The sequence below is a fragment of the Haliotis rubra genome, unplaced genomic scaffold (assembly GCF_003918875.1).
Source record: "Haliotis rubra isolate DU_JTF1 unplaced genomic scaffold, ASM391887v1 Scf20, whole genome shotgun sequence".
NCBI classification, from domain to species: Eukaryota; Metazoa; Mollusca; class Gastropoda; order Lepetellida; family Haliotidae; genus Haliotis; species Haliotis rubra.
In genome coordinates this window covers 72,998-87,963 of record NW_025766003.1, presented here as the reverse complement: position 1 = coordinate 87,963, position 14,966 = coordinate 72,998, and the positions used below count along the sequence as shown (strand labels likewise).

General features: G+C 36.9%; 1 protein-coding gene across 1 annotated transcript in view; it reads right to left on the bottom strand.

Annotated features, from left to right (window-relative positions):
• The window catches only part of LOC124275546 (CSC1-like protein 2), a 66,694-nt gene that overhangs the window by 4,465 nt on the left and 47,263 nt on the right, over positions 1-14,966 (bottom strand). The window contains 19 exon segments of the mRNA XM_046711119.1: positions 425-469; positions 1,748-1,783; positions 3,305-3,420; positions 3,974-4,141; positions 4,885-4,990; positions 5,130-5,192; positions 5,194-5,293; positions 5,504-5,554; positions 5,867-5,872; positions 6,247-6,333; positions 6,716-6,822; positions 7,176-7,329; positions 7,879-8,004; positions 8,290-8,423; positions 9,308-9,419; positions 9,918-9,998; positions 10,589-10,662; positions 11,135-11,243; positions 13,538-13,589. Of these exon segments, the coding sequence (XP_046567075.1) occupies positions 425-469; positions 1,748-1,783; positions 3,305-3,420; positions 3,974-4,141; positions 4,885-4,990; positions 5,130-5,192; positions 5,194-5,293; positions 5,504-5,554; positions 5,867-5,872; positions 6,247-6,333; positions 6,716-6,822; positions 7,176-7,329; positions 7,879-8,004; positions 8,290-8,423; positions 9,308-9,419; positions 9,918-9,998; positions 10,589-10,662; positions 11,135-11,243; positions 13,538-13,589 (1,727 nt within the window).

Sequence of the window (14,966 nt, the reverse complement as noted above, 5' to 3'; positions counted from 1 at the left end):
TAATACCCATAAAGAGTGAAACATAGTGATCAAAACTTGCCACATCATCAATGAAACCAAACACAGAAAATCACTGTTGATGCAACAAACAGGTGCTCCTGCATTTGTTTTTGTGATCTCTTTCAATGTTTTTATACCAACCAATACTCCCAAATGAGTATAGAGAAGATTCTCATCTTGAAATACATGCATATACAAGATAATCTTGAAATGCATTACAATTCATGATTGTTTTGATAGTCAATTACTTTAAACAACATACTTATAAAGAACTTTTTCAACTCCATTTTAGATCCAGAAAGTAACAACTTACAACACTCTATGGATAATCTATCCCAAGTAAATGTCCTCACCCAATGGCATGAATGGCCTCATTGAGAATCACCTTCCCCAACTTCTGATGAAGACTTTACAATATACATACCTTGGGGGCTCCTTCTCCTGCTGCAGAGTCATCAGTTGCAAAGTGCTGAAATAGTCAATGTTTTCCCTCTTAGTAAATCAGTTTTAAGAGATGTAGAGGTAGAAATTGATTTACATATACATATTTACTGAACCTTCTGAATGTTGTTATTTAAAAGAAATGTTCACATTTTGTCTAAGGGTCATTTCAAAGCTGTGCATTTCTCTTGTCATGCAAGTGTTGTGTCAAATTTCAAAAAGTAACTGACAGTTGCAAAACATTCAGTAACATTGAACTAATATTTATTTTAGAGAACTTGTAATTGCATTTAACAAACAAGAGAAAATAAAAGTGCTGATCATTAAATCAGGAATGATATTATATGTTGTACAGTACAAGCATGTTTGTGACAGCATTTAATGTACTATGAAGTACTAGTAATATCAATATGAATAGTGGCACATTGAGGTCTTATGAATAAATGTTTGTGCAACAGGTACATACAGGGGCTGATATTACTATAGGAAAGTGGGTTTGGAAACCTGTTATTGGCAGGTTACCATGATAATATTATCAAGTTGTGAAAATATTATCAACAGAGGCATAACAAGGTACTATCTAGAGATAAATGTAAGTGCAAAAATTACAGATTGGAGTCAATGTTATTGGAGAAGATAGTGGGGTTTAGGATTCGAAACAAAGTAACCTTGGCAAGCAAATTCAAAATTGGGACTTTTGAAAAAGTTCCTATTTTCCCTTAAATTGAGTGGTTGTTTAACATTGCATTCAATGCAACAGTGTTAAACTATCCATTAAAGCCTCTTCCTCTATATTGGTCATGTTATCAGTGAAATAATGTCGTATTACAAAACCACAACATTAGTAATAAATACAACAGCATGTCTTATATTCCAATTTTAGAAAATTTATTGACGTTCTGCAGACATAGTAAGTGAGTGAGTTTAGTTTTACGCCGTGCTCAGCAATATTCCAGCTATATGGCGGCAGTTCTGCAGACATAGGATGAAACTGGAGAACAGTTAGTAATTTTAATGTCATTAAAACCTAATGATGAATATAATCATGTATTATTCTTGCATTTATATACAAAAATGAATGCATAACATTGAGATTAAAACACCTCCTTGACATGAACAAGAACACAGGTATAACTAGGGTAGGGTGAGGATAATAATAGTACCACAGCTGTGAAAAAAAATAGACAGTCCTGTACAAAGAATATTCAACCTGGACCGTTCCTACATTTGCAGGTACATACTGCAACTTCTGTACTACATTTTGGTGATTCACCTCCCCAACCAAAACAATGAAAACATCACCAACCTGGTACTCAGAGAAATCAGGCCCATCTAAGCCAGTCTGTCCAACGAGTGGCAAAAATGAATAGTCATAGATGTGAGTGAGTGGTATGACTGTTAACATCTGACCAACAAACACATACACCAACCACCGGGTTACACCAAGCATCACAAGGGAGCTTACTCTAGCTGGGTAATATACACAACCTCCAGATTTCTTACCTCGTGTACTGAATTCAGACAATATGTTTTCTTTTCATAATGTTTGCAGTAATGTTATCTGTAATTTGTATGTGCCTATTCCTATACTCTGTGTTGCAATGTTCTTATTCCTTGTACAAAGAAGAAGGATGAAAAGATCTGATATATACTTTTATCAGATAATTTATGTGTACACTTGTACTACTTTATGAAAAAAAGATTTGGTTCTTTTTAAAATCCAAACCAGGATCAAGTGTTAATTCTCTCCATTTCTTGTGATTTCTAGTGCTGTGGAAATACACTGATTTCAAGCCATGCACAAATTTTCATGCACTAATTTCCTTCATTCACTGTAGGTGTAAAACTGGCTTCTCAGACCAGACTGTCTTAGATACTTGTATGATTGCACCATTATCCAAACTGCATGATTGACTTACAATTACTGCTCCTCCTGTTTCGTATTATAATTGTTATATTTGCATTAACGTATTCTGTGAATTAACTCAGAGCATCCAGAATTAGATTTTTAAATTTAGCTTAAGAAAATGATACTTTAAAAATATGGTGATGGTTCATACATAACTTTTGATACTTTTGATAATATCCTGCAGGAATGTCACACTACATCTTTGAGTGGCATTAATATACCATGTGTAGTGAAATTGTTGCAGTTTGAAAAATAATTCACAGATTAAAAAGACTCCAAGAGAAGGAGTCTTGTACAAGTCTTTACAGGAGACTGAAGCAAGGTGACTGGGTAGGAGCAGGTGAAGGGTATGGGGTAAATTAGGTGACACAGAGAACAACTCTTACAACAGACTCTCCACCATATACCATAGCGTTATATTTCTACAAAGCAGACCAAATGGCTGGACATAAACACAATGCTATTGAAAATAATAAGTCTACTATCAAATTTTGATTACAGACAATGGTTATCAAAATCAAAGAAATCTGAAGTGAATACATGCAGAGAAACAATATTAGAGAAATGTGTGTGAAAAATATGTTCAGATACAATCAACATTATAGATATTTCCCACAAGTATCAATCTCAACGCTTATAATTATCACAGCTTAAATTAATACTGATGACAATTTTGTGTTAAAACCATTTCCCCATGGACACAGCCACCAATTCTAGGCTATATGGTTATAGAGTTATACTCAAAACACCACTATTATCATCTCCATCAGGGCTCTACTTACACAGTCATCTGGTTATATACCAATGGAATATGACTTTGCTGACAGATAATTTGCTCAGTAAGGACAAATTACTTCACTCTTCCAGCATAGACAATACATTACACTGGCAGTATTTCTGAGGACAATCTGTAGGAAATTATCAGATTAGGACTCGTATGAGTGTATTACTCACCCTGTATTTGATAGGACTGAGGTGTTTGAACCAGCCAAAGCCAATCCTGCCACTGAACACAAGGAGCGTGATGAATAAGGCCACACAAGAGAAGATGAACACCGGACTGGTGTAGCCTGAAAAAGGAAAGATTAAAGTGACTGCAGTATCTCTGATATACATTTAGTATGGTACCTTAACCAATATATGTTCTAACATCTTTATCAAATCCTTGAAAGAGACAGTTGGAAAAAGTAGAATTCCACATATTTTGTTTTTTAATCGAATTACTGGTTTTAAGTGTAATGAAGGTATGACAAGTCTAAATATCAGTTATCGAGTCCACGATATTGTTACTTCTGCCTGGAGAGAGGCAATAATAAAAATATCTAACAAATGACATTAATGTTATTATCAGCCATTCAAAGTCTGTTACTAGTGATGTGCAAACAAAGTAGTCCAAGTTCTCACCAAACTGAAGACACACATCTTTATTGCATCTTAAATTATATTGCAATTCCAAAATATTTGTCTATAGTCCTATGCAAGACAATTCATAGATCAAAAGCACTTATGAGCATTAATGATTAACTGGATGTAAACTCTTTGTAACTATATATTTATCATATATATCAATATATAACTTTATTTTTCTTTGGTGTATCATGTTACCACTGAGATCTGTTATACCTGCTCGAAGCCCAGTGAAGAAGACGATGTTGACTTGCAGCAAGATGACCGATATGACCACAAAGTTTATAGCTGAGGCATGTATGTGCTTGTTGATTTTAGAAGGTTTGTAGGCAAAATATATGTTGTATCTATCTACCAGGTGCTTGAAGCCAAGGTAAACTAAACCTGCAAAATGACAAAGACAGAACTTCAGAATGCTGACCATACTCAAGCGTGACAGATACATGATCAAATACTCAAGCTGGTTATCCACCCCTCTCACAATATGCAGATCGATAATCTTAAAGAGATCATTAACCCGATCAAGTAATCAGTAGAATTCCACCAGTATGTTGTTACCAAAAATTTTTATGTGGGCAATAAGGGGACACAATCGTAAAGTTTAATTTGATGCTTCATTTGTTATGAATATCGATTAGTCTCCCGAGCCAATCAATAATCGCTGACACAAGCGAGATTGGTTGATTGACCAATTATTCGATCAATCGCTCCAACACCATCAAATACCATGGCAATACTGCCTCCTGACAAATCATACCCTAAAGGATGTTGGATATATTTTCTTGTAATATATTATACGTAAAAATATTTAACATCAATATATGAGGTGCTTAACAGTTAAAGAAACAAACATTACAAGAGATCTATTATACAGTTACATATACATAGAGAAACAAATAAAGGAACACAGGAAATTCCAAGCGTTCCTTTATTATTTTCCAGTTTTCATCACCATAGTGCTATTCAAAGCTGGTGATGAAAACTAGAAAATATAAAAGGAACACTTGAATTTTCCAGTGTTCCTTTATTTGTTTCTCTACGTATATATATAAGCTGAGCTTAGGGATTAGAACTAGTTCAAGAATGCACAAAGGGGAGGGTTAAAATGACTGGGAAACATATCTTACCAAAAGGAGTCACTAGAGGACATGGTATACTGTATGCAACAGTGATGGCGAATATACACAGCATCCACGCATACTGGCACCCAAACTGGAAGTCCCATAACACATTCTGGAAAACCACAAAAATATTCATTTGAAAATATCTTGTTAATAAACCCTTTTGTCTTCACAAGTGACAAAGAGTGATTAACTTGATAACAATACAAACACATTTCAAAATGAATGGAAAAGTTGTATACAAACCCTACCTTCCTAACAGCAGACTTCTCAGCAGCTGATCGAGCCATGCATAATTTGATGACATACAAAAAACAGCTCAGAAAATCGGATGAGATGTAGGGCAGTGCCAATAAATCCAGCTGTTGTCACGTAGTTGACAAAGAAAGCACCATTGCCGGACAGAAAAATGCATCTGAAACAAGCAATATTTATGTTACCATTAAAAGTTAAGGGACATGTGTTCTCAGTAATTAAACAGTGAAGTATCGATTGATCACTTCCTAACAGTACATCATAGTAGATAGTTCAGATTGAGGAGCTCATTACACAGACTTCTGTTAGTTGTAATTACAGGTACATGTCAGCAAATCAGAGTATTTATTTCTAAATGAGTCATACTTACTCCCATCTCATCGTCTGGTTCTTTTCTGTCAGGGCCCACTCAAAAAAATGCCTTTGCACTGAAAAAGATTTTTCCTCTTCAATACATTTCATTATCAAGAAACTTAACATTATTGGAAAGATGTGCTTGATTGAGTATTTAGTTTTAAAATCTGTATGCTACATTTGTAATCATGTGTAGGTATGAAGCAAGTTACTATTAACCATGTTTCCTGTGTTTTTATTCTAAATTTAATTTAGTGCTGTTAAACCACTTCCGTGGTGTAGTGGTTAAAGCCTCTGCTGGAGAGCGGAAGGTCGCGAGTTCAATCCCCGACCACGTCATACCAAAAGACGTTAAAATATGGTACTTGTTGGTCCCTGCCTGGCGCTCGGCATTAATGGGTACAACAAGGACTGGTCGGCTTGGAGTCAGTGTAATGTGTCTGAGTGGGGTATTCATGCATCACTGCGGCATGGTATCTCAGTGGGCTAGCACTATAAACCCAGCTTCAATCTGGGCTAGTACAAGCAGCCGCACATACACATACACACGCATGCACGTCGTCATATGAGTGAAATATTCTCAAGCAAGACGTTAAACCCAATTCTCACCTTTAGTGCTGTTAAATTTACAGAAACATAGCTCTACATTGAAAATACAACATATACATCTTCTAAGCGATATTCCTCAGGTGACCATGATACCTTCATGTCCAGCTCATGACAATGTGGCTATAACAGATGAGTATAGTTCTGCAGTACCTGGTGAGTCCAAGAGATGGGAGAATAAGAACCATCAACAGCAAGAAGATAAAGGTTTTCCTCATCACTGCATGGTGCTCCGCTGTCCTGAAGTTACAAGCACATGTTGCTCACTAATTTTATTGTTTTGAACACAAGAAATACTACTTCTTATCTAGTGTCAACATGACACTTAACTTTAGAGAGAAGTGGAGTTAAGTTATTAATTAATAGAACTCACAGGGCTAACATATCAGAAATGTGTGACAATCAATATATTAGCGTATCAGAGATCAGTAATTTTGTCAATTTGCTTCATGGGCACTTACTGTTATCTTAACTTGGAACTATTATATTATTGGAACACATTTTCATTAAGCTCTAGCAACTGAAAAACGGCAGCAAGACTGATTGTAAGGACGGTAACATGAAAAAAAAGTATGGACAACTCATAACTGACAAAAGAGTGAACGTGTAAAAATGAACTCACTTCGTCCAGTGTCCAAGGTACTGGTCGGAATAGTAGACAAGATTGGGCAGCAGTGACGAGAACAGCAGCAGCAGCATGGTGGGAAGGAACTGCACCAACAGGGGACTCTGGAACAAAGACAGCAGATAGTGGAAGGCCACTTAGATGGATAAAGGAATCTATTTTATAACATATGTGTTATATGTTTACAGCCGTGGTGCAATATGTGTTATATGTTTCCTAAAAGAAATCCTAAACCAAATCCTAAAAGATTTAAAATAGATCTACACACAAGGAATTTGATGGAACTAGTAGTGATAATGAAGACAGTGCTTTAAGAATTTCTTTATATAAAATATATTTAAATAAGGCACTTAATTATGTTAAAGATTGTTAAATTGTGCTAATACAATTAAGACATATAATTTCCATATTTAAAATACAACACTAACATTACATTTCACAATCAGCTGATACATACATGTAGATCTTCAAATGCTTTCTTGTAGTTGAACTGATCCATGACATTGACGAGAATGGCTGGTGTGGTGAGGAAGAAGAGCAAGAAGACCAGGATGGTGTTGATGAGGATAGCTCGCAGCCACCACTGCCACGGGGCAATAGACAGGTTCTCCCTGGTATATACAGAGAGTAATGATCAGCAAGGAATATGGATAACATAACTCATATTAACATGCATTAATGTATGTTAAGACATATGTATATTGCTCCTGGCAAAGACTGTTGTTTTCAAATTCCATAGAAGAAAAAATCGTGTAGCTGGAGTTTAGTTTAACACATTGTCAAATCACTATGGCTTAAAGGGATGTCTAAGAACTTTCAAAAAGGTTATTCGCCAAATTCAGATATATTCAAGCATATTCAATCCTGTTCAAAATTGTAAAACAAAATGAAATACAAATGTTGCAGTATTTCCATGGCATCTGAAGGATGTGACAAACAAACGCACCTTCCAAGGTGACTTGCCAACATCTTGTAGAATTTTCAAAATGTTAGAGGGACAAAGGATAGAAGGCCACCAATGTCTTGACCAGTAGCTCTTATTTTCTTTAAATGCAAAATACTGATATTGATGGTCATCTTTATCATGCTCAAATGGGTTTGGAAGGAGGCTCTTCATACGATTTACTCGTAAGATGGTTTCTAAAATCCTGAAATCTCACCAATAAATATTTTCTGGCGCAGGAGCAAATTTGACCTGCCAGTCGTGGACGTTGAGTTCCCAGTACACACTGGACGTCTGGGGGTTGTGGGAGCCTTTACAGTTAGCACGGAAATCAGCTCGGATCCTGCAATACACAAACCTTGAGCTTTCAGAAACAGCCCACACACCATCCACCAATAAAACCAATTGTACATGAACATAACATTCACAACAAAATATGTCCCCTTCATTTCATAATTTTTTCTGATAAGTGGAAACAACCTCAGTGGAAATCCACTGGCTTTCATATCTTTATGTAAGAATAATGTTCAGTCAGCAATTTTCTTACAGATTGATAAAACATGAACTTTCAAAGTCATATCAATCCTAATGACGTTAAGTTGGGCTACCAATGTGTCACGTGACTCACTTCTCCGCCATGTGATCCTGCTGGAAGGTGACAAAGGCAATCCCCAGGGCTACCTGGTAGGCTACAGCCTTCTCTTTGTCACACATCTCCGTGAGGCTCCGCTCCTCATCAGTATAGTAGTCTATAGCATCAACCTAGAAGAGGCAGAACAGAAGAACCCATGAACTCAGTCCAACAACGTACTGATGTTACAGGAAAATGGAGGGGAAGGCACATTCAATCTTTATCATATACTTGTTAAAAGGAGACCAAAATCAAATAGAAATGTTGCATTGTTTCCATATCATCTGATTGACTAACAATGGTACTATTGTGTATTTATGTCTCCATAAGCCAACAGAAGATAGGCTACGCTAATCTGTGGACTTCTGTGTTCTGATTGGCTCGTAATAGAATAGGCAGGGTTTGAGCTGCATTATTGTAACAGATTCTGTGTTGTTGACAACAGTTATTTTGACTTTTATGATAAAATAAATACAGAGATGCCAACCCTAATTTAGCCCAATTAGTATTTTGGCCAAAAAACTGATGCAAAAATTGGTATTTTGGGGGGAAAAAATCAATATTAACCTTACCAAAGAATTTTCATATTTAATACAAAATATATAGATATTCTAAAAACTTGTTGTTAACATTGTACTCACCTAAATCAGTAGTAAGTATACACATATTGCTTGATACTAAATTCAATTTAATGTATTTTAAAAAAAATTCGTATATTTTTACTGCTATCGTAGTCGCGTATTTTGAGTTGTTTTTTCATAAGGAATACGATAAAATCGTATGAGTTGGCATGTCTGTAAATAGTCTGTCTGACATAATAATTCATCACACTTGACTTCAGTATATCTTATCATGTCAAATACATTTTTCAGGAGCATATGTGATAAAAAACACTGGATATAAATGCATATATTCACTGTTGGATCTATTAGGGGTTCAGGAAGTACAGCACACACTACTCTACTCTATGTCTTACCAATCACATCATGTAATGCTCTGTGGTTCTAAACCCTACCTGTTTACAACAACAACACAGCATGCCACACATGTGAGGCCTCATTAATGGGCGTGTATTTGTCTTTTTCAGCTCTGCTTCCGAGAAGATCCTCGCCTCCGCTGCCAGTTGTCTTTGAAGGATGAAAACTACAGTGTTAGTGACCAAATTATCAACAGGAGGATTTGATGATACGTCATTAAACTGGTGAGGTTAATTTGTGATCAGTTATACTGTTATAGCGTCTAATTCAGGACAACCATCATCCAAATATTTAGACAAAAAACTATGTAGCCAAGCCACGTGTGACTTAATTGTAATTACTCTATGTGCAATCTTAATCCTTATCTCTACTGCAGTGTACATTGTCTTGTCAGGCCACCCTGTACCACTCTGTCACTGTCATTGATTATTGTATATGACATTTATTGCCTTAATTGGTCACTCCCCTTGGCCGTGTCTGCCATCACATCAACTGGCCAAGGAAGAACTGGTGGAGAATCCGGGTTGTTGTCAACGCGTAGATATGTCGAGAAGGACACATGTAACAAGGTGAACTTGTGTAAGCATCACTGCCTTAACCAAATATGTGGAATTCCGGTTAAAAGCCAGGGAATGAAGAGAGTCTCACCTTGCCTTGTCCATGGTGATGAGTGAAGAGATATTATAGGCAAATGACACATCGATCACAGCCACTTGGGGATACGCCTCTCTGGAAGGCAACAAAGGGAGAGATCACTACACTGACTAGCTGACATGCTGGTCTTGGCAATGCCAAAATGAAAACTAACCAATATGTAACTATTAATAATACTCAGTCAGTGACATATCTTTCATCTTATTTTCAGTTATTGAGCGTTTAGTCAGCCTTTCAAGTGATAGACACAGTAACTGACAAATGCTGGTGAAATATATTGTATATTCGGCTTGACAAAGCTGACTGTCAATATAATTTTTGCACTTTACAACACAAATATTTAACTCGTAATATTGTATAATAATTATTCAACGTTCATTGGTGGTTTCTAAACCAAAGCTATTATAAACAGAATAACAGTCCCATGATGTGTCACCAATGGCTACATTCCAAGGAATACATCCATGAATTTAATCAATGTAAACTTAGAAACTTGGTGGGTGTTCTGAATAACTTCTTTAGTTTACCTTTACCAGTGTTTGGACAAGGTCTCTTTTTGGCCAAACTTGACCAAGGGAGATAACTCTGTGCAGTATACACATGGACATTCATGATACATGGAAGAAGAACACTAGGTAATCTCTTCCTCTGATGTGGTATCCTACCTGAAATGTTGCTTCATGATATTTGCGAAGCATTTGTTGGTGGGGATGTTGGATATCATCAAGGTACGAGATACCTGAAGGAAAACATGACATACTTTGTTATTTTGAAAACAGCATTATAATATTTATTGGTTACTCCATATGTGAAAACATGTTGAAACTAGAGCCCTCATACTGCCATTATTCATAAAAGGGTTCACCATCTCAAAACACCATGTACGTCAGAAGGTCTATAATCTGAGAATTATCTCTGCCAATTATCCATGTGAATATATCAGACACACAATATACTTCTGTCATACCAGATAATCAATTTCAGGGAGATATAAAAATACAGTTCAGGGATAAGAGAAGTCTCTGATAAGTAGTTTCAGCAAAGTGATATTTTCTCTGTTGTGATCATATCAGTTTCCTGTAACATTTTCAAAACTTAAAGAAACTCAGTCTTTCACACTTAAGTATATAATCAGTTACCAGCCTGCAGTAGTCCTAATGTCATTGTCCAAATCAGGTGACATTCACACAGATGGTGTTCAGGTTACTCACTTGTTCATCCTCATCAAACTCTAGGTTGACAGAGAAGTGTCTGAGCATGAAGACGACCAGCAACAGGTAGATGACAGCCAGTAGGGCATGTACCCACAGCAGGGGCGAGCTGAAGGGCAAGGTCAATACAGTAATACATGTACCAATATTGATACACAGATTCACCCACAGCAGGGGCGAGCTGAAGTACAAGGTCAATACAGATTCACCCACAAGGCGAGCTGAAGTACATAAATACAGTAATACATGTACCAATATTGATACACAGAGCGAAGGAGCTGAAGCACACAAGGTTGATCACCCACAGCAGGGCTGAGCTGAAGTACAAGGTTGAAGGGCCAAATACAGTAATACATGTACTAATATTGATACACAGATTCACCCACAGCAGGCGAGCTGAAGTACAAGGTTGATACAGTAATACATGTACTAATATTGATACACAGATTCACCCACAGCAGGGGCGAGCTGAAGTACAAGGTCAATACAGTAATACATGTACTAATATTGATACGCAGATTCACCCACAGCAGGGGCGAGCTGAAGTACAAGGTCAATACAGTAATACATGTACCAATATTGATACACAGATTCACCCACAGCAGGGGCGAGCTGAAGTACAAGGTCAATACAGTAATACATGTACTAATATTGATACACAGATTCACCCACAGCAGGGGCGAGCTGAAGGGCAAGGTCAATACAGTAATACATGTACTAATATTGATACAGCAGATTCACCCACAGCAGGGGCGAGCTGAAGTACAAGGTCAATACAGTAATACATGTACTAATATTGATACACAGATTCACCCACAGCAGGGGCGAGCTGAAGTACAAGGTCAATACAGTAATACATGTACTAATATTGATACACAGATTCACCCACAGCAGGGGGCGAGCTGAAGTACAAGGTCAATACAGTAATACATGTACTAATATTGATACACAGATTCACCCCCACAGCTGAAGTACAAGGTCAATACAGTAATACATGTACCAATATTGATACACAGATTCACCCACAGCAGGGGCGAGCTGAAGTACAAGGTCAATACAGTAATACATGTACTAATATTGATACGCTGATTCACCCACAGCAGGGGCGAGCTGAAGTACAAGGTCAATACAGTAATACATGTACTAATATTGATACGCAGATTCACCCACAGCAGGGGCGAGCTGAAGTACAAGGTCAATACAGTAATACATGTACCAATATTGATACACAGATTCACCCACAGCAGGGGCGAGCTGAAGTACAAGGTCAATACAGTAATACATGTACTAATATTGATACACAGATTCACCCACAGCAGGGGCGAGCTGAAGTACAAGGTCAACACATGTAACAATCATATTACTAATATGGTACACCGTCCTACAATTGCTGGAAGGACAGCTGAGTCGGCTTGTGTCAGATTTTGTATTTGCTCTTGCTGTGGTCCTCACTATAAATTACCAGATAGACCCATCCTAGATTACTGAAGGTATCATATGTCCATTTCATTATGACATATAGCCTTGACCAAATTTACCATAATAGTGTTGTTTTCTATTTTAATATATATTTCAGACACTAAAATTAGCTACCCGATGAAATCACACACATGAGCAGAGAAATTCTGTGAGAAATTACAGAATATATAGATGGAGATTGTGTCATTATAGCCAATGGAACTACGGTATGTGCAAGAATAGATGGAAACATAATAAACTGGTAGGTCCAAAAGCAATCTTCTGCCAAATAGGTTTATTTCTGACAGGTTTATTATTGTCAAGAGAACCATTCTGAAAATACATGTATTCCACAACTTATGATTCACAGTGTCTAAGAGAGTCTTGGCGCCCTTCAACCTTGGCCAATGACAATCAACATCATCAGTGTTTTGCTTCTAGCCCCCATTATGGCCCAGTAGACCATCCCGGGAGGACGACAGGCAAAAACAACTTGTATTGCCATGTGGACAATAATCTGTCTGGTCCGATGAGCCATGAAGAGTGCTCACCGAGACTCTCAGACAGCACACACGATGGCAGAAATCAATATCGAGAAGCAAACTTCCATCCCAAATTGGCCCTGTTAGGTAATTGATGAGTCTGTTAATTATTACTGATGCTATCCTGTGCACTTGGCTCGTAGAAACACCCTGAACAGTCCATGATCTCCAGAATGGCCAGTACTGGTGGAAACAGACGGCATGACATAGCATTCGAAACTATTGGCTGAAATTATTATATAGACAATGGGATAGCCTGCACCTTCCACAAGAACTTAAAACAGATTTGAATAAATCTCTTGACAATTAATACCACAGAATGGATTGTATATCCAGACTTCCAATATATTACATCAGAATTCCCTTCTAGACCTCCAATACAACCCAACATCACATCACTTACTCGGACTCGATGTTGCCAATGGTGGTATGGCCAAAGTCAGACGCATTCCCAACTGAAACAACAAACATTAGTGAAGTAATGCACATTTACACAGTATCGGCAACACTATAGCTATGGAATCTTTATCCAATAAAATCTAAGCTTCTTACAACTGTGAAAATTACTCTCAGCAAGGGTATAGAGATATTGTTGATGTTCAGAGCTTTTCGAGCGATATCAAACCATTCAGCCAAGATGTTATTCATATACGCATGTTATTCATCTGAGAACGGAGGTATTTTCCATTGTTGTGTCATGTTACCGCGGAAAGCCACTGATATCGGGGAAATGGACCGTACATATTATTTAAGAAATCTTCATAATATAAACATTTCTGAAATAATATGTATGGTCGCCTATAAAGATTTCTTAAATAATATGTATGGTCAGCCTATTTCCGATATCAGTGGCTTTTAATAATTTTCTGGATTACGTAAAATGAAAATATAAAGAAAATGGCAGCGGGGATGTTATGACATGTCACAAATGGAAAAAATTGCCATAGTTTTTGCTTCTTTTGTGATATTTCTGGAAATTATAAATGCTTGAATTTTCATTAAAAACTCAATTTATTTAGGTTGTAGTTGTATTATTTGAAAATAAATTTCATATTTATCAACAGTGGGATTAGATCTTTTAATTTTGCTGTATATCTAGAATCCAAGTTGCAACATTAAATGTCATTAACAATTTAGTTATATGATGCCATTGGGATTTAAAAATGTCAAAAGAGCTTTAGGTCAATGGCCTATTGCCAGACACCCACTCAGGACATTTGTCCTACTGATTTTATAGGTTTTCAAAATCACTGTTAATCCTGAAAATTCTGGACTGGTAATCTTTCCAGGCGGTCTGGTAACTTTTGAGAGTTACCAGACCAGTTGTTCATTGAAATTTTGGGGAGTTTACAACACTGATAATGTCACACATAATATCATACATGCTCAGCTTCCCTTACTGCAAAAGTGAATCTGGTACCAGAACTATGACACCATCTCTAAGACACCTCTTGTGACAGGCATACTTTGAACTTTATCTGATCCAGAACAGGATTCTACTGAGATGCAAAATGTGAATGGCAGCAAAAACTTTAAGTCTTGTTGACTGTGTTTGAATCAGTAAGCTTATCAAACTTGTAGACTGCATGTTACATGTAACTGATATTTCTATTTTGGAAAGAAATACACTCAATTTTAAGTTGTCAGTGGGTGATTTTCTTCAGTTAAATATTAGAACCCCATCTGTCACTGGCTTAAGGTACCTGTGTATGTGCAATGATAGGACACCAAAACAATGTCAGAAATGAAATGTTAGAATGTTGGAAATGAACTGAAGTATGCCTGAATGGGATCCCCATATTCATGAACTGGATGCACAAACTAAAAATGTA